The sequence below is a fragment of the Megalobrama amblycephala genome, linkage group LG21 (genome assembly GCF_018812025.1).
Source record: "Megalobrama amblycephala isolate DHTTF-2021 linkage group LG21, ASM1881202v1, whole genome shotgun sequence".
Taxonomy (NCBI): domain Eukaryota; kingdom Metazoa; phylum Chordata; class Actinopteri; order Cypriniformes; family Xenocyprididae; genus Megalobrama; species Megalobrama amblycephala.
In genome coordinates this window covers 5,133,834-5,156,565 of record NC_063064.1, presented here as the reverse complement: position 1 = coordinate 5,156,565, position 22,732 = coordinate 5,133,834, and the positions used below count along the sequence as shown (strand labels likewise).

Genomic DNA, 22,732 nt, shown 5'->3' with positions numbered 1-22,732 from the left:
CTCTCAATTTCAACATTTTTATTTATTTAGAAATTTTACAAACCAGACAAAATCAACTGTTATGTGTGCACTGTAGTTTGCATGAGATCGTATAACAGGGAAGAATTCAAATGTCATGAAAGAAAGTTTCTTGCGCTGTTCTTCACCTCTGCTGTTCATTGCGTCCGGACACGTGCCGTATGTTTCCTCAGCACAGTAGCACAAAAGTGTTGTTTTAAGTGTTGTTTCGTTTCCCCACGATGCTGTCAGAGCTGGGGCCTGTACCATGAAGCTGGATTAGCTGGCTAACCAGGTAAGTTTCAGATTAGTTTGTGCCAATCCTGGGTTTTAGGTACCATGAAAGTGACTTGGCTTTTAGCGGTGTTCATCGCCATAGTAACTTACGCTCCATGGCTAACCTGCTCCGGGGCAGGTTATGTTCTAGGTTAGAGATCTCAAACTGAAATTGGACCAATCAGACGTAAGCTAAGTGACACTGACACACCCAACACAATAAAGTCCATCCCTCAGTTTCTCTTCCTCCAAATTAAATGTCACAATATAGTAAAAACAAATATTTAATGATAAAATTGTCTGGTTTTAATGATAATTACTTAGAATTATTTTATGATTTATATATGATTTGTATAATTATCTATATTTTTATTAATCCATTACATGCACACAAGTTTAGTTTAACAGTTGTTAGTAAGCATTTAGTTTCAATGAATATTAATATATATATAGATCTTATGTAATATAAATAAGTAAATATACTCTTTAAATATGACTACATGTGAACTTGTATATTTGAGTCTCTATTGCTATATATGATCAACTATATAAACTAACTTCACAACTTTCACTTGCACTGATAGAGAAAGATCATTTCTTTTATTTGTCCTCTTTCACAGACAAGTATTTTCCATTAGTGTAAATGCGTTTAAATTCTTCATTTTCAGCAAAAGAGTTTTGAATCACGCTGGCTCTCTCGCGAGAAGTGAATCACAGTTTATCTCTGTTGCAAGGCATGTGATTGGCTGTTTGGCACTGATGTCACAGATTCATGTGCACGCGCTCCACAAACTCAGGATCAAAGCCTGAGTTGACAGAGAAAGTTGATGATCAGCATCATGGTACCAACAAAGCCAGATAGGAGTGGTTTGGTTTTGTCAACTCGAAACTAATCCTATAACCCTGAGTTTGTTCAACTACCATCATGGTACAGGCCCCTGGAGTTTCACTAACAACGCATGGAAATATGACTGTGATATTATGTAATAACAACATGCGGAGTGCGCATGACAGCGGTTTCTGAGCGGAATGCCACGATGAGATTAACAATAAGAGTAAGCGCAGAGTAAGCGCATTTCAAGTTTTTATGGACATATTGCAAATTGCGTTGTCTCAGTTTGCATATAGTTTTTTGAATTATAACCGCACTTCAGAACGTTTAGCCATTGCCCTGTGTTGCTGGGGAGGAGTCGCATGTCTCTCGCTCTCTTTATCTAACATACCTCTTGTGTTCTCAGGTACCGATTGATGTGAATCGGTACTCGGTAGTACCGACATAATTCGGACGGTGCCCTTAAAAGTACATAGTTCATTACCCAACCCTAGTTGTAGATGCATTGAAGCGCTTCCATGTTGTACGTCAGAATGCCCGCTCATTATTGGCCGACACTGTTCACATGAGCACCTCGACGCATGCATGTGATGCTGGCGCAGGAGCCGGCCAATAATGAATCGGCGTTCTGACGTAGAACCTGGAAGCGCTGCACTGCGTCTACAACGTAAACAGCGTAGGGAATACTTTTTCTAGTTTAGATTTGATTTTTTTCTTTTAGGAGACATTAACTTTATTTGTCATGTACACTTTGATATTTGAAACTTTGCAGAACTTTTACATTACTGTATTACATACTGCATAAAAGGTAATATTCAAAAAAGCATAATAGGGGCACTTTAATGAGCAGTAAATTTCACATTTCAATCTTTTATTTTCTAATTTACACATATTTCAGTGTTGTCATGATACTGGAATTTCTAACTTTGATACAATACAAATCAACACAAAATATTGGAAATAATGCCAAAGTGAAAATAGAAAAGTGAAATATCCCAAACTCTTGTTAAACTCACAGCATGGATTTTGCTACAAAGCTGATTGAAAATTGGCAAACTTGTCCTTTAAAATACACACACTGCAGTGTGTATCAACTTGCTGTCCGAGAGAAGAAAGAGTGAGAAAGCTCACCTGGCAGTATTAGTGTATCAAAAATGAGTATTTATGAGTATTTCGTTACAGATATATATTGAAAAAATCAATATTTTGAAACACTAGTTTCAAGTACAAATTATCTGTTAACGTTACATTTAAAGGCTGATGGCCTGATAATTTTGATGATGACATTTTTGAGCTCTTAAATCATCTGTTTGGTAACGGTTGTTAATCATCGTTTTGTCTGGTTTAGAGGCTCATTGTTAGATTGTCTTGAAGAGGCCAGAGACGATATAGTCTGAGTGAACTCCATCAAGCAGTCCGGTGCCGTTATTGTGAATGAACCAACAGGGCACTTGTTCTCCGTTCTTCACATCTTGTCTGAAATCTCTCTGCCAACCCCTGTTGACACAGAATAATGCAGTGTAATAACATCGACCCTTCCATGTTCAATACATGTGGAAACTGTACAGTGTCTTAAATTCACCTGGTAACTACAAGCTCTCGTCCCTTCACAAACATGATGGCATCTGGTTTGTTTGGATCCTTTCCTGGAAACGGTTCACCCACTTCAAACTCCAATCCATGGTAGAACTGACCTAAAGAGTCGTGAACACAGATCAGAGTGCAGCTGTCACAGACTGTGTTGCTTGATAATGCACTATAGAAAGGTATGTTTCAGACTATGTTTCAGTAGAAGTTAAGCTAAGTTGACAGCATTTGTGGAATAATGTCGGTTGCCACAGAAATTGATTTCCTCTTGTCCATCCTTTTTTTTTTTGGGCCAATTTTATTAATGTTAAAGGTGCAGTGTGTAAAATTTAGGAGGATCTATTGACAGAAATGCAATATGATATATATGTTTTGAGTGGTGTATAAAGACCTTACATAATGTACTGTTATGTATTTATTACCTTAGAATAAGCCATACACCACAGGTCCCCTCCATGTCAAGTCATCATTTTGTGCTGGCATGTTTTTACAGTAACCCTAAACGAACAAACTGCTCAACAGAGCGCATTTCGTCACTATGTTCATTGGTGTTTTTAGATGCAGCTAGCATCGTCACTGCATTGAATACACACAAAGAAGATGTAGTAGTAGTAGTAGTCGTCTGGTTTATTAGAAGCAGAGATCGTTCTTTGTTAGAAGTAAGAAGAAACCTCATTGCTTGACTGGCTATCTGCTGTCTCAGACAACACCTTCTTTGTATTTGTGTCGGTCACCGTAGCTTCTCTAAAGTGCTTCAAAAGGGAGGGGTGAGCACGGTGCTGAGCCGTTGGTTGCAGTTCGCAACCTCACTGCTAGATGCCGCTAAAATTTACACACTGCACCTTTAAAAAATATTCAGTGTTTCAATAGTATAGCCACATGATGTAAACCTGTTATTTTGGTGTGAAAAAAACTTTTCTGTGTAAAGTTAAATCCAATTTTACAGCTTTGTTACCAAAGGGTGTGTAACGATACCCACATGTCAAGATTCGATACATATCACGATACTGAACTCACGATACAATATTATTGCGATACTCCAAGGCATATGGTAAAAGATTAACAAAAAATGTACTGTTGATTAAAATGCTAAATTTGGTATTGCATTGGGGGTGGAAATGAATAGGCCTGTACTTGGTGTTGGTAACCCATTGCACGGGACGATGGTGACAACAGAATAAAAATATTCATGATTCTGAAGCTGAAACACAGATTTATTTTAGATGAATACGCTTGCACTCTGTCACTGACTAGATATATTTAAAATAATGTAGGCCACTTTTTACTGGTAACATAAGACTGGTAACATAACATAAATATTCCCCCATTGCATTATTATACGTTATATTCAACATTAAAGTAGTTTAATGTAGTACTGACACTATAACTCTGTAAACGTGATTTTTTTTCCTCGCACAGTAATTTTCATTTTGGGTGAACTATACACAATAGATATTGTCACTATCCAAGATACATATTGTTGCAATTTTGTATTGCGATATATTGTGACACGATATATTTAAATCTTCCAAAATCTTCCACCTTTCACTTCCATTGTTAGTGCCTTATCTTTCTTTCTTTCGTTCTATATATATTGTAGTAAGTTCTTTAGATGTTTTACCAAGCAGGCCGTGGACATTGCTTGAAAAGAGGTGACTGTCCACAGTGTAGAACCCGAGGTAGTCTTGATGATACGGGTGCTTCTGCCAGACTTTGTGCAGGATAATAAGAAACTTGACTGAGTTCCTCAAAGTCACTGTTAAACTGCGATCTTTGATCACCTGCAGATCCATGCTGGAGAAAGAAAGACAAAGTTGTGTCAGGAGGATTGGTCTTTCTCCAATTCCTTTTGAAGAGTACACATTTTAGTTAGCTCACAATGACTTGACATGAATGAAGTGAAAAGATGATGTGTGCTTCTCAAACGGAAGGATGTATCCTAGTGAGGCTGTGTCCTTCCTAGTCCAGTCCTTTGGAGACTTGTAGACTAGAGTCCTCCTCAGCATTAAACACTAGAATGAGATGGTCAAGTAAGTCTGCATGGCTACACCACACATGTTTCTGCCCCCCACAGGCATGGCACGAAAATACTATTAAAATATGTATGCAAAGGATTGTGCGTGATTTAAGTATGTGAATGATACATTTGATGCATCCTTCAAAAATGAGCTGAATGAAGGACGCAGAACGAAGGCTGCCTTCTAAGGGTCCTTCAAATTCTTTGACTGAGCTTGATGACAGCCGAGATACGCAGCCTTACTAGGATGCAGCCTTTCGATTGAGAAGCGTTGAAGATCCTGCATCTTACTTGGGCCCTTTAACCGTGGCAGTATCAGTCCAGAAGAATTTTGCTTGTTTTCCCTCATCAGATACTGAGATCTCTTTTGTGCTCACCATCAATCTGATACCAAACTTCTCGTGAACGATTCCAAAGCGCCCAAAATAGGTGTTTACTTTTTCCCCAGGGATGACCTTCTTATCGCCAATGGTTTGGCCATTGACCACAATACCTGTAGAGCACCAAGGAACCAAATAAAAAACACTAAAATGTTCAACTTCAAAATAGCTCAGAAGATAACAACAGACGTATTGTCTTCTTGTAAACTATCATTGGTGAGTAGCTACTTTGGGGAGCTCAAGCCTCTGATTTATTGTCCAAAAGCCTGTAAACTTTTTGAAATTTCATATAACGTCAAAAAATAAAGATTTTAATACAAATTTGTGCGCTTTGTTTGCCCTAGCCTAATGTTGATGGAAGTGCAGTAAGTGCTCATCTGCCACCATCTACTGGCTATAATGGTAATTTCATTTTTTTTTTTTTTTTTTTAAATAAAAGTGTTTGTTTGCCATCAAGTGTTTGCCACCAAATTTTAGTTTTACAAAAGAAGACAATCTTTGAATGATGAACAAATAATGTTTTTGATAATTACATTAAAAATAACATTTAAATTGGACAATATGTAGAGCTTTGAAGTGCTAGAAAAAGAGTGAAGCGTGTGCAAATCCTTGAAAAGTGCTTGAAATTCATTCTCTGACATCTGTGGTTTATAACAGAGAATTCATTACCAAATTTGAACGCTTCTCACTAGATTTCGTGGCAAAGTTGTGAGTTTAACAAGTAAAAGCTTTTAAAAAGTCACAGGGGGTATTACTGATGAAGGGGGTATTACTGATGTATTTTGTGTCATAAATTCACATTATTCTATTTCATTCTAATGAAACAGCTGTGAGTGCTGAATTACTTCTCATACAGGTTACTCATACAGTTTATTTGGCAAATTAAAATTGTGGGGTAACACAGTGATGTTAACTGGTCAAAACAATAATTTTAAAACGTATGGTGGAGAAAATGTTGTATTACTGTTACTATAAATGAAGCTCATTCTGATTATGCTGTTAGCCACTTGATACATGGAACTAACATGTGACTCGCGGTAAATAACGAAAACAAGAAATTCAAACAATAAGACTAACCGTGTTGAACTATATAACAACGATTAGTTTTCTGCCGATAAAGGTATCCAAACAGTTGCTCACCTTTCTAATAAAACACAATATATTAAAGCGTCTTTGGTTTTTCCATGGTTTCTATGGAAGTAACACGGATATGATGTCATTGACAGGCGACGCAATGAGAAGGGATGTTACACTGGTTAAAACAGCTGATTTCTCTGGATATAAACATTGTTGGAAACATTTGGGATAATGTAAGTACACTAGTCAACAAAATATATAACCCTGTGCTAGCGGTTTTAAACAGGGATTGAGGGCAAGACAAAAAAACAACAAAAAACAAAAAAAACCTACATGAATCAGTCCCAACATGCTTTGCATGGGTTACTTGATTAGAGTAAAGGGAAAGGCGTGTTAGTGTATAATGTACTGTTATGTTGGATAATTAGAAGAGTTTCTGTTATGTTGGAGTTTTTGTTGTCACCATTTTGCTGAAGAATGGAGCTTGCAAAGCTGACAGCTTTTCACAATTCTAATAAAAATGTTGAATAGTTTACACCTGTTAGATTTTACATGAATCAATAATGCCAGGAGGGGGAACCATTTAGAAAACCTGTGTTCTTGTGAACTATGCCCCTTGTGGAATGTTAATGCACATTTCTGCTAACATAGCAAGTTGTTCTTACCTGTAAGTGGGTCTCTAACCAGGTTGAAGATGGTTCCAGGTTTGTCATCAATGTTGAAGCACAGAGCATCATTCTGGTCTGGCAGCTCAATAATGAAGTGTGGATCTCCATCAACTGTTACATTTGAGAAATTGTAAGAATAACACAGCTAATGTGACTTATGAATCCTTACCTGCATTTCACATGGCCAGTGCATGTTTATTACATTTACCATAATATGTAGGTGCATAGCTCTTATGGGAGTAGCTGGCCGGTATTGCTGAGTAACCTGCAAATAAGATAAAATAAATGCATCAGAATAGTTCACTTGGTTTCACATAATGTCAAATATAAAAGAAAGTGCGTTAGCACACTACAGTCTCCATGCTCACAGTGTCCCAGGCACCAATATTTTAATTATTCATTAAAAATTAATCACTGGATCATTAATCATAGATTTCGCTATGGAGATAAAGTGTAGGATCATGATTTTCCTGTAGTACAGCTGCACTGTGATTGTGGTTTGGAATCGAAACGAGCGGAAACTGTGATAGTGATGTCAGTCTTAACCAGATTTAATAAGTTCTTGTGTAATGGCTTACCATATCTTCCAGCTTTTCCTCGTTCCTCTGTGAATCAGTGTTGAGAAAAAAGTGTCATATTAACAAAATCATCAAGAACACTGCAACAAGTTTGTATTTAAATGTATGGCCTTCTCCTCTGAGATTTATGTACCATTTCCATGACTTTTTGCAAACTTCTGTTTGACAGTTTAGTAATACCTTCAGTCAGCTTGTCTGCAATGAACGTGTCGTTTTTGGCCACATCTACAGGTTTAGTGACGACCATGGAGGTAAGCGGTGTAACAAAGTTGTACTTTAATGAAAGGCTCAAAGCATCAGCAGTGGCATTTCCTTTCTCCTCTGGTGTACCTTTGTCTCTGTTAGAAAATATTTTTGTATTATTGGATTTGATTCAAATCTTCTTGTTAAAAGATTAATGAATGAAGTAAGACCCAATTAAAATCAGTGGAAATAATTCTGTCAAATTACATTTATACTAGTCATTTTAGGTCACATTGGGTTAGCTATGTAAGAGGACTTGTTTTCTCAAACTGACTTCTTATCCAGAAGCCCCTGGATGGTCAGATACGCCCAGAGACGCTCAGTGAAGTCCCCAAAGATATACTCTTCATCAGGAAATATGGTATCCCACTTCTGAGCATTCGCCTGACCTTTCAACTCAAAATTATTTTCAAACTGTTGCAAAACATACAAAGCAGGATTAGTCCTCCAAACTAGCTCATGACTGATAATGATGTATGTTCACTAAGATAATAGATATTAATGTGGCTACAATCTTTGGATTCATTGGTAGTGTGTGCAATTTTTTTCAGTTGTTAAAATACTTTCTCCTATCCAGCTTAATATGCAGCAGCAACTTTAAGTAAGCCTGACATAGCAACAATGGCTCAACCAGTGGTGTGAGTTTGGAGCGGAGCTATCTGTTTGTCCAACCAATGGCTGACAGGGGTAGTGTTCTCAAAACCCTTTTGAGATGGTTTTTCTAGAGGCACAGAAATTACACACTCCCCCTTAATTATCTGCATCAGAAAGGCATTTTTTTCCACACTTGCAAGGAGATATTATGCTTTTAAGCTCATATACATTCAACAACCAATGTCCACATTTATAACAGATTTATACAGTTTTTAGAAAGTACTGAAGCTATGGACTATGTATATGTGTGATTGGAACTATAGATTATTTACTCACCCCTTGTGCGGACACTTCAATTGCAAAGTCGTTAATGTCATTTAAGTCGTTAAGTCGGCCAGCGACCATGATCTCTGAGCCGTTGAATAGCTGTTTAAAATGGCTTCTTGTCAATGAGTTGACAGTGTTGTCCGGATAGTGAAAATTCACCTCTGAAAGTAGAGGACTTGACACTTCTTCATAAAATCCCTGGGTAGCAAATCATTAGCAAACCATTAGTAGTATTTTCTCGAAGGTCAGCATTACTAGTAATCAACATTTAAAGTATAATTACAATTACAATATACTGTATTGTTACTAGGGTTGGGTATTGATGTACATTTCATACTATTCATACTAAGGTTTTGATTAGATTCCAGTTAATAGGTATATTTTAGTTATAATGTTCATTTTACTTTTTTAAATCATCTGCTATTCTGTTAATTATTCAAGAAACCTCTAACTTGGTATATTACAAAAATAATTACAAATTAATTAAAATACAGTAATTAGTTAAACAAATAATTAGATATCAAAATAATGACATGGTCCAAAATATGCAGTTCAAATACTATTTATTTAGCAGAAATAATAATAATCAACATAACCGAAATATAAGGTTAAATTTCTTGTGCAAATCTGATGTAAATTTTTTATTAATAACATATTTATTATTATTATTACTACTACTACTACTACTACTACTACTAATAATAATGGTAATATATTAAAATATTCCATAACTGAAAGTATTGCTAATGTGTGAAAGACGTTATTTACGTTTTTAGGACTCTATCATTCTTAAAGCGATTTATGAGATTGTTTGAATGAAGATAGCTATTAAATGAAAAAAATACTTTAATCATTTAAAAAGAATCAATATTTTGCAAAGACCTCAGTTTTGATACCTTTAGCTGAAGCGGAGCATCTGAGTCCTCGTAAATCCTGCGAACTATGCCGTTGTTCTGCTTGCTCAAAGTATCCAAAAATCCATAGTCTGCATCGTTACCGAAGGCCAAACTGAACAGGGTGATAGTCCCATTAATTGTATTACGAATGCTCTCTTGGATCTCAGGAAGACCTCTTGGCCCTAAAAAATGAGTAAAATTTATGAATAAAATTTACCATCACAAGTTACAAAAATGACAACAACTACAAATAACTGATTGGTTAATCTATTCTGCTCTTGAGCCGTGCTTTTTTGAGTTGTTCTCAGAATAGATAATGGAAATGACACTAGGGCTGTTTACTGTATGTTTCTTAAGGGGTACTCTTAGTCAGTGTTGTTCCTCAAGGAAAATCATGGAAATAGTGAATGGTTGATGGTATTTGCATACATACACGTGTTTGGTGCCCCATCAGTCAGCAAAATGATCATCAGTACCATATTCTTTGGGGCTGTCCCGTTACGCTGTTCTTCATACAGCATCTCCACACCATGAATGACAGCATCATGCAATTCTGTACCTGAGACAAAAACAAAAGGTGCTAATCTCACACAATTTTCTAATTGATTAGTGATGTGGAAAGGGTGCAAACTATATTTTGTTTTTAAAATATTAAGTGTATTTTTATTTTATGTCATAACTTTAAATCTGGAACTAACGTTTTTGTCTTTATCTTTTTTACATTGAAACCTAGATTTTCAGTGTGGATGTTTGCGTTTGCAGGTCTAAAAAATGACTAGCACTTTTTAGCTGCAGATTTTCAACCCGCTTAGCATTGTTACAGTGTCAGTATGTAAATGAACAATGTTTACTCATTCTCCGCATTATCTGGACCGAGAAATTCATTTTTATTTGTCAGTAAAAGTCCGCTGGATGACACAAAACGCATCACCCGGCGGATTTTTGGCTTTTGTGAAAACTACAGATTATACTTCCACATTTTTGTATCCCTGCCCATGGACGGTCGGATCAACAGAGGGTTATTAACTAGGGATGTCCCAATCACGTTTTTTTGCCCTCGAGTCCGAGTCATTTGATTTTGAGTATCTACCGATACCGAGTCCCGATCCGATACTGCTATAATACATAAAAAAGAATAAAGAAGAGCGAAAAAACAGATCCAGGATCCAGGAACAGTGCTTTTCAGGTTTTTCAGGTATCTAACAGTAGTTTTCACGTACAGAAAATGGATAAAGTAATCTAATATAAAATATCACTATTTATTTTATACAGTAAAGATAATATGCAAAGATTAATCATTATTGAAGTTACAAAAACTATTCAGTCAAGAGCAGTGAGTGATTTCTTTGTTATTTGTTGTTTGATTTAACATTAAAAACAGGCAGCAGCAATAGTTTTTTTCCCTATAAGACATGCACGATCCAGTACATATACTGTTACACATGCGCCTTTCTTTCTCGACTAATATACGTTCACTTAAGACATAACCGACTCGCTAAGACGGGCATGTTGACATAATTTTTGTATGAATTTGTCTGCTGAAGCGCAAGACTTGAAAGAGAACTCAGTATTTGCGCGCTGACTGAAATAAGCGTGTGCGCGCTTCGGATGAGCGCACACAAATCTTCTCACAGCGCGCGAGCTCTCTTTCGCGTTTTGTTCTTGAAGGTTTAAATCAGCAAGGCTTAAATGAGTTAGTTTAAACAAAGATAGCAGCGTGTGCTGTTCAGGTCTCACCTGCGCTCGCGCTATCAACGGCGATGATGGCGTAAATGACTGGACATTAGAGCAGACGGCACTCGCAGTTAACAGTTTACAAAGAGTAACTGTTTTGTCCACGCTTTCTGATTATCGTTGTTGTAACGTTTTGCGCATCCATCGACTGAAACATAAGTTATCTGAACCCTGTCTGTCTGTTTTCCACGTTGCTATTTTAAACAAACCATATTAACCAATAGATGCGTCGTCATTCGAGATGGACCGCGGTGCAAGTGCGTACCGAACCGTACGGTTCGATTTTTTTACCGAGAACCGTTGCACCCCTAATACATATATATCCGAGTCCTGATAGGGAGGTAACGTCCGATTCCGATCGAGTCTGAAACCACGTGATCGGGCCCGATTTCCGATCGCGTGATCGGATCTGGACATCCCTATTATTAACAAAACATTGTAAGGGTAGGTTTATCATTGAAAATTGTATCATGTTTTGCTTTGTCTACTCTTTAAACAGCATTATGATAAAAATGGAACACTATGGCAGCAGCGACTGTGTTTTGCTTTGAGGGGTTTCGCAGAACTGATGAAACGTTAATTTCTTTTTAGTTTTAGTTTTTCCGTTTGGAGGGGAAAACACTGTGTTTGTTGCTATCCAGTTTGAAATGTTGACTACAAACAGGTTTTTCAGATTGTTCATTGCGGAGTTCTCTCCGTATTTACGATACTTTGCAGGCTTTAGCCGCTGCCTACAACTCACTGGATCCTTCACTGGAAAGTGGAAACTGAAAGTAACTCACTCCCGCTAAATGTTTACTCTTTAAAGTCTTGCACCCGGAAACAATGCAAGTCAACACCATTATGACTAAAAGTTTGCTAAGAAGTATTTCCTACTAAAGCAAGGCGGTATTGGACTCTGGTCAAGCTTATCTATAGCAGACTGGTGGGAGTGGCCTTGGATGGCAACATGCCCAGTGCAATATGGGTGTTGACGTTCTCCTACCTATTTGGCAAAAGTGAAGACAACACCCATTTTTATTTTTTCTCTAATCAGGTAGCACAAATTTCAATTTTTTTCTACTGCATAGACAGCCAAGTTTTATTGAAAGCCCATTTTGCCAACACTGACATATCCTTTAATGTAAGGTAAATTTCATTGAGTGAGTTTTGCTGTTCTCAGTGCATTGACAACTTAAGGAAGTCTTTCACCAATTTAAATAAATATTATGAAATTCTATGTCATCACATCATATATATCGACATTCCCACAGGTTAATATGACATGGAAGAGCAAAATTAAAGCAATAATCCAGGTTCAATATGAATACAGCTCTGTTATTATTGAGAATGTACATGAATTACATAATACATGAACCACATTGGTGACAAATTATTAAAGTAATCTGCCTAAAACAGTAGTTCTACCCCTTTGCAATTCATTTAGCATATTTATAAAGGAAGAATTAATGTGCTTTAACAAAGAAAAGCTTCAATTTCTGCTTTTAAACCTCAAAAGGCTCCGAGTGTCACTGTCCATTGTACTGTTGTGCTTTATTTAATGTTTTGGTTTGCACCCAATAATCATGTTTATAATTTGTTCAGTGATTATTTTAATTTCATGTATATTTCATATTACTTACTACCAATAACTTCAATTGTTTTGACGTATTCCTGGGCTGCATGCACATTTTCCTTTGTTGCTTTACTTAAATGTGGCCGCCATACAACGAAAGTGGATGAAAAGACGATGATCGCAAAGTAGTCGTCCTCTGGGAGTTCACCCAGAATGGTCACTAGGGCCTCTTTGGTCTTGTTCCGGCAACAAACACAGACAAATTAACTGTCCCAAGTACTGACAATCTATTGAAAACAGTTTTTTCTCATTTACCTGACATCAACTCACCTGTCTCATTTTATTTCCCACCATAGAGCCGCTGTTGTCTATCACAAAAACAACCATCTTTGGTACTCTTGGAAGACTGGCTGGTGCAAAAAAATGCACAAAGTATCCATTCACAATCTGTAGATGATACATTTATTATATATATATATATATATATATATATATATATGTGGCCATTTTTATTTATAAGAAAAGTACAATGAGTAAAGGAAATGGAAGGGAGAATGGACTAATGACATAATTAGGATTCAAACTTTAAAGGTGCAGTAAGCAATTTCAAAAAAAAAAAGTTCTTGAAAGTCGATCGGACCGAGTGCCACGACACACTTGTAGCCAAGCAGCAGTAGGGGGTGTAAGCACTCATAATTTGGGAAGAGAGAGAGAGCAAGAGGGAGATTTAAAGAAAGACTGTTGAAAGAGAGATGGCTGAGAGACATTACAAAAGAGAAAAGGTCAGAGGAATATCACTTGATAAAGAAGGGTTATGATCAGGTAAGAGCTTTAGGACACGTATTAATGTTAGAAAAGCTTTCCAGACGCTGAGGTTGCATTGTTTCTGTTCCGTTTGTGAGTAACAATGGTTTTGCTGTGTTTCACAGAACCAAGATGCTGTTGTTAGCTGTAGTAACAGGACAGTTTTAAGTGTCATTTTTTGTGTCATCTCTAGCTTGTATATACTAGTGTAGGCTACTGTATGTTCATTTTTTGTTCTTCCTTGTTGTTCATTCGTCATCTTCACTTTATTTTTTGTGAAGCGTTGTTTTGCTTCGCTTCAGCTAAAGAAACATCAACTCTTGCATTGTGTGTTTGTGCACTTTGGGGGAGGAATGAAGGGAGGGGTGTGTTTGGGTTGATTTCAAATATCAACAGTGTTTCTCAAGGCTTAAAATTTTATCTGTGCAACTTCAAAATATATTTGGAAGCAAATGATTGTTGTGGTGCAACTTGTTTTTATTTCTCTACAAAACGTTCATACAGTGACCGATCCACCGTTCTATCCAGTGTTACATAACCAATTAAACTTCATCTTTACATTCTTAACTTTAATTCAGATTTTAGATTGCTTAATATTAGCTGTCAATCATTGCTTTCACTGCGCTCTGTTGTCACATGACGGGGAGAGAACTACTGCACAAAATGTAAGGAGCTGAAGAGAGAAGATGAAAAGAACACTGAGAGATTTCTTTTGTAGCAGTGTAAAGTTACAGATGATGTAACTTCTGGAGTTGGTGATGGCGATCATGTGGTGAATGTGGATCTACCAGTGGAAAAGAAGGCTTATAGTTTTTGGAGAGTGTGGCTGAAAGTCTTCGAGTGGCTCCGCTATGAAAATGGCTGAATGTAATGCCTATTAGGGCTGGGTATTGACACAATTTTCACGATTTGATTCGATTTCTATTCACATGCTTGTGTGCTTCGATTCCGATTTCGGTTCAATTCAATATCGATTATTTTGGATGTATATCAGATACAGTACATGACAAATTTTTGTTGGCAAAGTTGGTACTACATTAGGCTACTATAATATTGAAGGTTAAAATTTTACTTATTTATAGTATAAACACTTAAATTACACTAAATTATGTTTTATTTATAATAAATAAAGTTTAGAATTACATAATCATATTTCAACTCCAATAGTTTTTTTTTTTTTTTTAAATATAAACATTTAAATAGTGGCTGTCATAACTGATTTATTCAAACATGCATAAAATATTGAAGAACATTTAAAATTATAATGAATATGTAACGGTGCATATATTTATCAGAATGCTCTCTCTCTGAATGGTCACTGAATATATTTGTTCTGAGGTAAATGTGACGTTACGTGACATTTCACCTGACATGTTTACAAGCTGTTTTATTGACGTCTTTCCACGATTAAAACACTGATTGAGCTATTACACGAGACATGATATGGATTTCGGTAAGTTGTACTGTATCTTTCAACATACCTTCAGATGTTTATTCATGTTTATTTCACGCTGTAACTGGTATTAAAGTGGTGGAGAGGATGTTCACATGCGCTCGTGCTGCCGCTTCTCTTTAACTGAGGCACTACAGTGATCTGTCATGCCACATTTAACAGTTCCAAAACAGTATTTATTTTTTGAATTTCATAATGGACGTGATTTGAAATCTGAGACTTTGCTTCATATAAAAGCAAGCGTAAAGATTATTGTGATTTATTGGATGGGAGGTGCGCTACATGTTCTGTTCATTCATCAACTGAAAACAGACTAGACTAATGATTCTTGGGATTGAAGAATCGATATTGCCTCGTAAAAATAAGAATGATTAAAATCGAGAAATCAATATTTTTACAAAGCCATAATGCTTATACATTATACATACAGTATAATTCACTGTAAAGCCTGTGGGACAGAGTTTGCAGGTAACACTGCGTTCGCCACTGAATCTACACATTTTAAGGTATGAGAGCTTGAATAAATATGGGGAGAGTGCTAAGCACAAGAAATGACAGGACTGGCAAAGCTGAATGTGAAATTTTCTGTTAATTTATTTAATATATAAACTGTTGTTGTTGTGCTCCTTAATTTTTGGTGAGTGCTCCTACATTTTTGCTGGTGCTCCTAACGTTTTGAAGTTGGGAGCACCAGTGCTACCAAGTAGAAAAGTTAATTTTTGAGCCCTGTTTCTCAGAAATCGCTTACTACACCTTAACTGTATGAGAGCATGCGTGTTAACTGTTTGATGTTATTGTCATTTGTCATTTTGACTTTTTTTCATGCATGTCTTGAAAAAAGATATCTGACCTGAATGTCACCAATGTCATGAGGACGGTTGACATCATACTTAATGAAGAAATCTCCATCAATGAGTGTGCCGTCGCACTCTGAGCATTTCCTCTGTTGATCCAGTGTTGGAGAGAAAGACACATGGGCCTGAACAAAGATTAAAATTGATATCATTATTATTATTACTACCATTATTATTGTCTAATAGAGATTCTTTTAGTATTATTTTATTAGTATTTTGCTGTATGCTATGTGGCATCCATCCACTGAAAATCTTTGAATAGTCACCTTCTTATCAGTTACAGTTTTCTCCACTAGAGGGAGCAGCTCGTTGGTCATGAATGTACCATAGGCGTCCACAAATGCAATTCCCTGAGGCTCATAGATATCTGCCACAATCTGTGAATGAGAGACAGGACTGATTACTCATTTATTTTTGCATTTAATTAATTACATACTATGAATTCAGTCAAATGCAAGGTGTTCATATTAAGAGAGGAAATATTACTACTAAAATTGTGGTAACATTTTACAGTACGGTTTCATTTGTAACTCTAGTTAACTACATTTGTTAACATGAACTAACAACGAACAATCATTTATTAATCTTAATGTAAATCTCAGCATTTACTAATACATTTTTAAAATCAAAAGTTGTATTTGTTAACATTAGTAAACTGTGAACTAACATGAACATTTTTATTACCCAACATTAACAAAAGCTAATAAATGCTGTAAAATTGTTCATTATAAGATGTTTTTGATTGTTAGATTGGAAGACAATACCATGCATAATAGATCTACGTAATCATATTTGTAGGCAGGTAAATGCCAAGTAACATGGCCATGGACTTTCAACATTTTTCAAAGTTTTTCAACATCAAGATTTTAAGTTTACATTTTTACTTTTAAAATACCACCAGTTCACTTACTGACTAAGTAATTTTTTAAAAGTATACTATATGGCTGTTTTAAAATCTGCTGCAGTTAGTTAATAATGAACCTCAAAGTGCTGGACCAGCTGTTTGGGTTTGACTCTGATCATGAGCTCATATTTGCCAAACTTTCGCTGAAGAAGTTCCTCATGGGTGAGAATAAATATGACACTGCTGTCTGCTGCGATGTTCACCGAAACAGAAAACTTCTCAGTTTTTCTACCTGAAGCCCTGGAATACCAGAACACCAGTTAGTTCGAATTATGTGAGCAACAAGCAAGTTCAGATTGACTTTCTGTTTTCTTCTTCTCACTTGACTAAACCAGCAGTCTGACCAGATGACACAGCCTTCTCATACTGCTGCTTGGCCTTCTCTTTTTCCTTCACCACACCTGTATATGTCTTGCCATCAATCTCCCTGAAAATCCCAAAAATTATAGCAATAATGTAGCAATAATTTTTCAAAATGCAAACATGTATAAAACTGAAATGCATTGGATCTTTTGGCTCATTCTGAGTTGCTTGGATTTTTAACTAAATCAAATGGGAAAAGACTGACATGCTGAAGTTGGTGATGAAGGAGGTCTTTGGTAACTCCACCTCAAAAGACACTTCCTTTGAGATGTTGGCCTTATTGAGAGCTTTCGTGGTCATGACAGTGTGGGCGAAACGTGATGTCACCTTACAGTCCACCTTCACGCTCTGTATCTCTATCTGAAAAGAATATAAATACGAAGAATAAAAACGCATTAAAAGAAAGAGTGATATACTTTGTCATTTCAACAATGTCACTTATCTTTGGTATACATTGCTTGGCAACTGTTATTTAAACTTCTTTTTACAACAAAAGTATTTTATTTCTGAATTAGTTTAAGGAGTCCTTTTTAAAAAACCTTTCCAAAATTTAGCTGAACTCCACAAATCACAGAACTGCAAACACATGTTGCAACCGCGATTATGTCTATTTATTTAGACTGTGGTCATTTCAGGACAAAGGTTGAGCTTGTTGATGTCAGTGTCAGCTACACTACAAAATATGACAAATATATCCTTTATTGTAAATGAATTTTAGTCAAGTCAAATATTATGAATAACCACAGTAAAATTGCATGCAGAAACATGGACACAGTGATATTAAAGGGTTAGTTCACCCAAAAAAGAAAATGCTATCATCATTTACTCACTCTCATGTCGTTCCATAGCCATAAGACTTTTATTCATCTTTGTAACACAAATGAAAACATTTTTAATAAAATTTAGAGATTTCTGTCTCTTCTTTGACAGTACACACAACTACCACTTTGACGCTTCAGAAAGTCAATAAAAATATTGTCAATTATGAATTGAGTGTTTTAGTCCAAATTTTCTGAGGAGACACGATCGCTTTATAAGCTGAACAGATTTAATTTAGGCTTTTATTCACATATAAACATTCATCAGCTCACACATCAGTTGTGGTAAACAGAAGCTCAAGAATGCTTGCTTGACATGCGAAACCAATGAGGTTCGTTCTCAAGGTTATTCTCACACATCAAGCATGTGTGGTTGAGCTTCTGTTCATTTTTGCTGATCATCATTTGTGAATAAAAGCCTAAATCCAATCTGTTGATCATAAAAAGTGACCAAGTCTCTTCAGAAAATTTGAAGACATCTCAATTCATATGGATTAGTTTTACATTCTCTTTATGAACTTTTTGAAGCGTCAAAGTGGTAGTTGCGTAGACTGTCAATGGAGGGACAGAAATCTCTCAGATTTCATTTAAATATCTTTATTTGTGTTCCGAAGATGAACAAAAGTCTGTTTGGAACGACATGAGGGTGAGTGATTTTTTTTCATTTTTGGGTGAACTAACCCTTTAATGACTGAAATATATTTAAATGTTTAAATAATAAATTAATTAAATACCATGTTATAAAATGTAATTCTTTAAATTATATAAATTAACTGTATTATTAGCCAACAAAAGTATTTTTTTTAAGAGTCAGATCAGGTAATGATAACTCATTAACTTCTCACATTCATTTCAAAGTTTTGATAAACTTGTGTGAGATATAATGAAAAGTTCCCACCTCAGCACTGCTCACACTTCGTTTCTGTTAGGAGGCAATTGGAAAATTTATTTTGTATGGCAACAATATACAGTGTGTAGTTGTAAAAGATTTATATAGTCAAGCTAAACACAAAAAACAGCCTACATCATGCATTGTGAATTATTTGGCTCCTTCCTAATTCTTACTGTAACATGATACTGCACATCAATGGTTCTCAAACTTTTGTACTCAAAGGCTTTTCATTATTGGCTTGGATATTTCATCTGGTATTCTGCTGTAATTATCTCAGTGCTGCTTGTTTTTGAACAGAAACTGACATTGACATTGTTGATATTTTACATTAATTAAACATTTTGTGATTTCTATAAGATTCTAATTTGGTGTGTGTTTTTTTTAATGAAAAATAGTGTAAAATATTATTTATATTTACATCTTGATTCATTTTTGGAGTTTTTCAGTAAAATTTTAATTATTTTTTATATCTAGTCATGAAACTCTAGAGGGCGCAGGCTGATAGGTCCTTTACATGCAGTCTGCTAGCAGTCACATCATTTACTACATAGAACCAGTTAATTGGCATCTGCTGATTCTGCAGCCATTGCTTGCTCAACATTTTGGTTTAGTGTTGCTGTAAGCTGGCCAAAGAGTTTCTCTGAAAACCTTGACCTGCCCCAGCTCCATCCATATCTGCTATAGGATTTATGTATGCCTATTCATGCAGCAGCAGCATATCTTACATGTTCAAAGCAGCGTGTCTGTGTGTCTATTGGCAATAGCAAGTCTGTATTTGCTCTGTAGCAGCAGCGGCAGCAATGTACGTAGCAGACTAAACATTGACATACTAAAACAATTCTGAGAGTTGTCATGATTGAATATATATTTGAAATGAAATTAAATGAATTGAAATGAAGATTGCTGAGGCCTTCCAGTTGGCCCCAGCCTCCTGGTTGAGAACCACTGTTGTATGTAATGTATTGGCATAGTAGACTTGTCTTGTAGCAACATCGTTGCAATACCTTTAAGAGCCTGGTCATGCTGGTTTCGCTGTCCTGGAGGGGAATAAGTGGATGCATTACTGTACAGATAAACTATGACGGCTGAACTTTTTTTCCATATTTGATACTGTATTGATTTTGAAGACATACTGTAGAATGTTTTTGATCATCGCTAACGTGTTAATGATTATAAGGCACTTCATTAGTGCAATAAAACATACATTAGGTTAACAAAAGCAGACCTACCCATTGCTCAGTGCCCTTTGTGATGACCAGCGTCTCAAAAGACCCTGAAGTAAAACATACGCACACAAACACACAAAATATCCACCCTGCATACATGGTGCACCGTCTGCTCAATCGCATTCAGGACTTTAAACACTCTGAACCCTTGTGTATGCTTTGTACCAGAGCAAATAGCTGAGTGGGAGTGGGGAAGTTGTGATCTTTGTTCCTAAATTCTTGAATTGAGTGCAGTATTGATCATTTGGTATTTTTGTATTACAGCCCGAATTAGGGAAAAGTTGGGACATTTTTTAAATTTGAATAAAATGAAAACTAAAAGACTTTCAAATTACATGAGCCAATACTTTATTCTTAATAGAACATAGATAACATAAATGTTTAAACTGAGAAATTTTACAATTTTATGCACAAAATGAGCTCGTTTCAAATTTGATGCCTGTTACAGGTCTGGTCCCATTCTTGCCTGATATAGGTTTCCAGCTGCTGAAGAGTTTGTGGTCGTCTTTGATGTATTTTTCATTTAATGATGCTCTAAAACCTTTATATATCTTTCAGCATTCGTAGTGCCTTCCAAAACATGCAAGCTGCCCATACCATATGCACTTATGCATCTCGATACCATCAGAGATGCTGGCTTTTGAACTGAACACTGATGAAATGCTGAAAGGTCTCCCTCCTCTTTAGCCCGGAGGACACGGTATGCGTGAATTCCAACAAGAATGTCAAATTTGGACTCGTCTGACCATAGAACACTTTTCCACTTTGAAACAGTCCATTTTAAATGAGACTTTGCCCACAGGACACGACGGCGCTTCTGGACCATATTCACATATGGCTTCCTTTTTGCATGATAGAGCTTTAGTTGGCATCTGCAGATGGCACGGCGGATTGTGTTTACCGACAGTGGTTTCTGGAAGTATTCCACAATCACTTTCACAGCTTTGCCCATCTTTATTTCTGAGAGACTCTGCCTCTCTAAGACATCCTTTTTATAGCTAATCATGTAATAAACCTGATATCAATTAACTTAATTAGTTGCTAGATGTTCTCCCAGCTAAATCTTTTCAAAATTTCTTGCTTTTTCAGCCATTTGTTGCCCCGTGCCAACTCTTTTTGGATCGTTTGCACAGTGAAGTCATCACTTTAGAGTTAGTGGCCATGTTGGTGTTCTCTTAAAAGGTTATTTCCTCCAAAAAGGAAATTTCTGTCATTAATTATGTCATTCCAAACCCGTAAGACCTTCATTCATCTTCAGAACACAAATTATAGATAAAGATATTTTTGATGAAATCCGAGAGCTCTCCGACTCCTCCATAGCAATTTAATTACCACTTTCAAGACCCAGAAGGTAGTAAAGTCATCGTTAAAATAGTCCACGTGACTGCAGTGGTTTAACCTTAATGTTATGAAGCGACGAGAATACTTTTTGTGCGCAAAAATACCTTATTCAACAATTTCTTCTCTTCCCTGTCATTCTCATACGCTGTTTCTGTTGTAGATAGGGTTGGGTACCATTCACATTTGAATCGATACTGGTACCAGTATCTGTACCTGAAATTCGGTGCCGGTACCCAACGGTACCTTTTCTCAGAACTTAATATTTAAGTATTTATTTCAGTGAAAAAAACATAAGCTCAATTTCAACATTTTTATTTATTTAGAAATTTTACAAACCAGACAAAATAAACTGTTATGTGTGCACTGTAGTTTGCATGAGATCGCATAACAGGGAAGAATTCAAATGTCATGAAAGAAAGTTTCTTGTGCTGTTCTTCACCTCTGCTGTTCATTGCGTCCGGATACGTTCCGTATGTTTCCTCAGCACAGTAGCACAAAAGTGTTGTTTTATTTTCCCCATGATGCTGTCAGAGCTGGAGTTTCACTAACAACGCATGGAAATATGACTGTGACATTATGTAATAACAACATGCGGAGTGCACATGACAGCGGTTTCTGAGCGGAATGCCGCGATGAGATTAACAATGCTCACAACGCGGATCATAGATAATATACGGACTGGATTTCAAGTTTTTATGGACATAATGCAAATTGCGTTGTCTCAGTTTGCATATAGTTTTTTGAATTATAACCACACTTCAGAACATTTAGCCATTGCCCTGTGTTGCTGGGGAGGAGTCGCATGTCTCTCTCTCTCTTTATCTAACATACCTCTTGTGTTCTCAGGTACCGAGAATACCTGATTTAATGTGAATCGGTACTCGGTAGTACCGACATAATTCGGACGGTGCCCTTAAAAGTACAGAGTTCAGTACCCAACCCTAGTTGTAGATGCATTGAAGCGCTTCCATGTTGTACGTCAGAATGCCCGCTCATTATTGGCCGACACTGTTCACATGAGCACCTCAACGCATGCATGTGATGCTGGCGCAGGAGCCGGCCAATAATGAATCGGCATTCTGACGTAGAACCTGGAAGCGCTGCACTGCGTCTACAACGTAAACAGCGTAGGGAATACTTTTTCTAGTTTAGATTTGATTTTTTTCTTTTAGGAGACATTAACTTTATTTGTCATGTACACTTTGATATTTGAAACTTTGCAGAACTTTTACATTGCTGTATTACATACTGCATAAAAGGTAATATTCAAAAAAGCATAATAGGGGCACTTTAATGTACAGTAAATTTCACACGTG

General features: G+C 36.4%; 1 protein-coding gene across 1 annotated transcript; it reads right to left on the bottom strand.

The window, feature by feature from the left end:
- Nucleotides 1-1,959: 1,959 nt before the first annotated feature.
- LOC125256985 (inter-alpha-trypsin inhibitor heavy chain H3-like) lies at nucleotides 1,960-20,237 on the bottom strand. The gene is made up of 22 exons (XM_048173367.1): nucleotides 20,079-20,237; nucleotides 19,854-19,886; nucleotides 18,856-18,879; nucleotides 17,345-17,499; nucleotides 17,099-17,203; nucleotides 16,854-17,016; nucleotides 16,139-16,249; nucleotides 15,869-15,997; nucleotides 13,092-13,208; nucleotides 12,829-12,997; nucleotides 9,906-10,031; nucleotides 9,473-9,654; nucleotides 8,586-8,774; nucleotides 7,930-8,069; nucleotides 7,593-7,750; nucleotides 7,413-7,439; nucleotides 7,043-7,099; nucleotides 6,832-6,945; nucleotides 5,001-5,202; nucleotides 4,314-4,486; nucleotides 2,688-2,799; nucleotides 1,960-2,602 (listed from the first exon to the last, which is right to left on the bottom strand). Exons 1-22 carry the CDS (start codon nucleotides 20,196-20,198, stop codon nucleotides 2,464-2,466), a joined length of 2,745 nt encoding a protein of 914 aa, XP_048029324.1. The 5' UTR covers nucleotides 20,199-20,237; the 3' UTR covers nucleotides 1,960-2,463.
- Nucleotides 20,238-22,732: the final 2,495 nt, after the last annotated feature.

Bases quoted from the DNA above. Each gene is read 5' to 3' on its own strand.
- LOC125256985 (XM_048173367.1), bottom strand. From the start codon at position 20,198: ATGCGATTGAGCAGACGGTGCACCATGTATGCAGGGTGGATATTTTGT. The intron at 17,500-18,855 runs GTGGGAACTTTT...TATTCTTTTCAG, and splicing joins GAAGTGTGAGCAGTGCTGAG to ATAGAGATACAGAGCGTGAA. The intron at 6,946-7,042 runs GTAAATGTAATA...CAAATGTAACAG, and splicing joins CTATGCACCTACATATTATG to TTGATGGAGATCCACACTTC.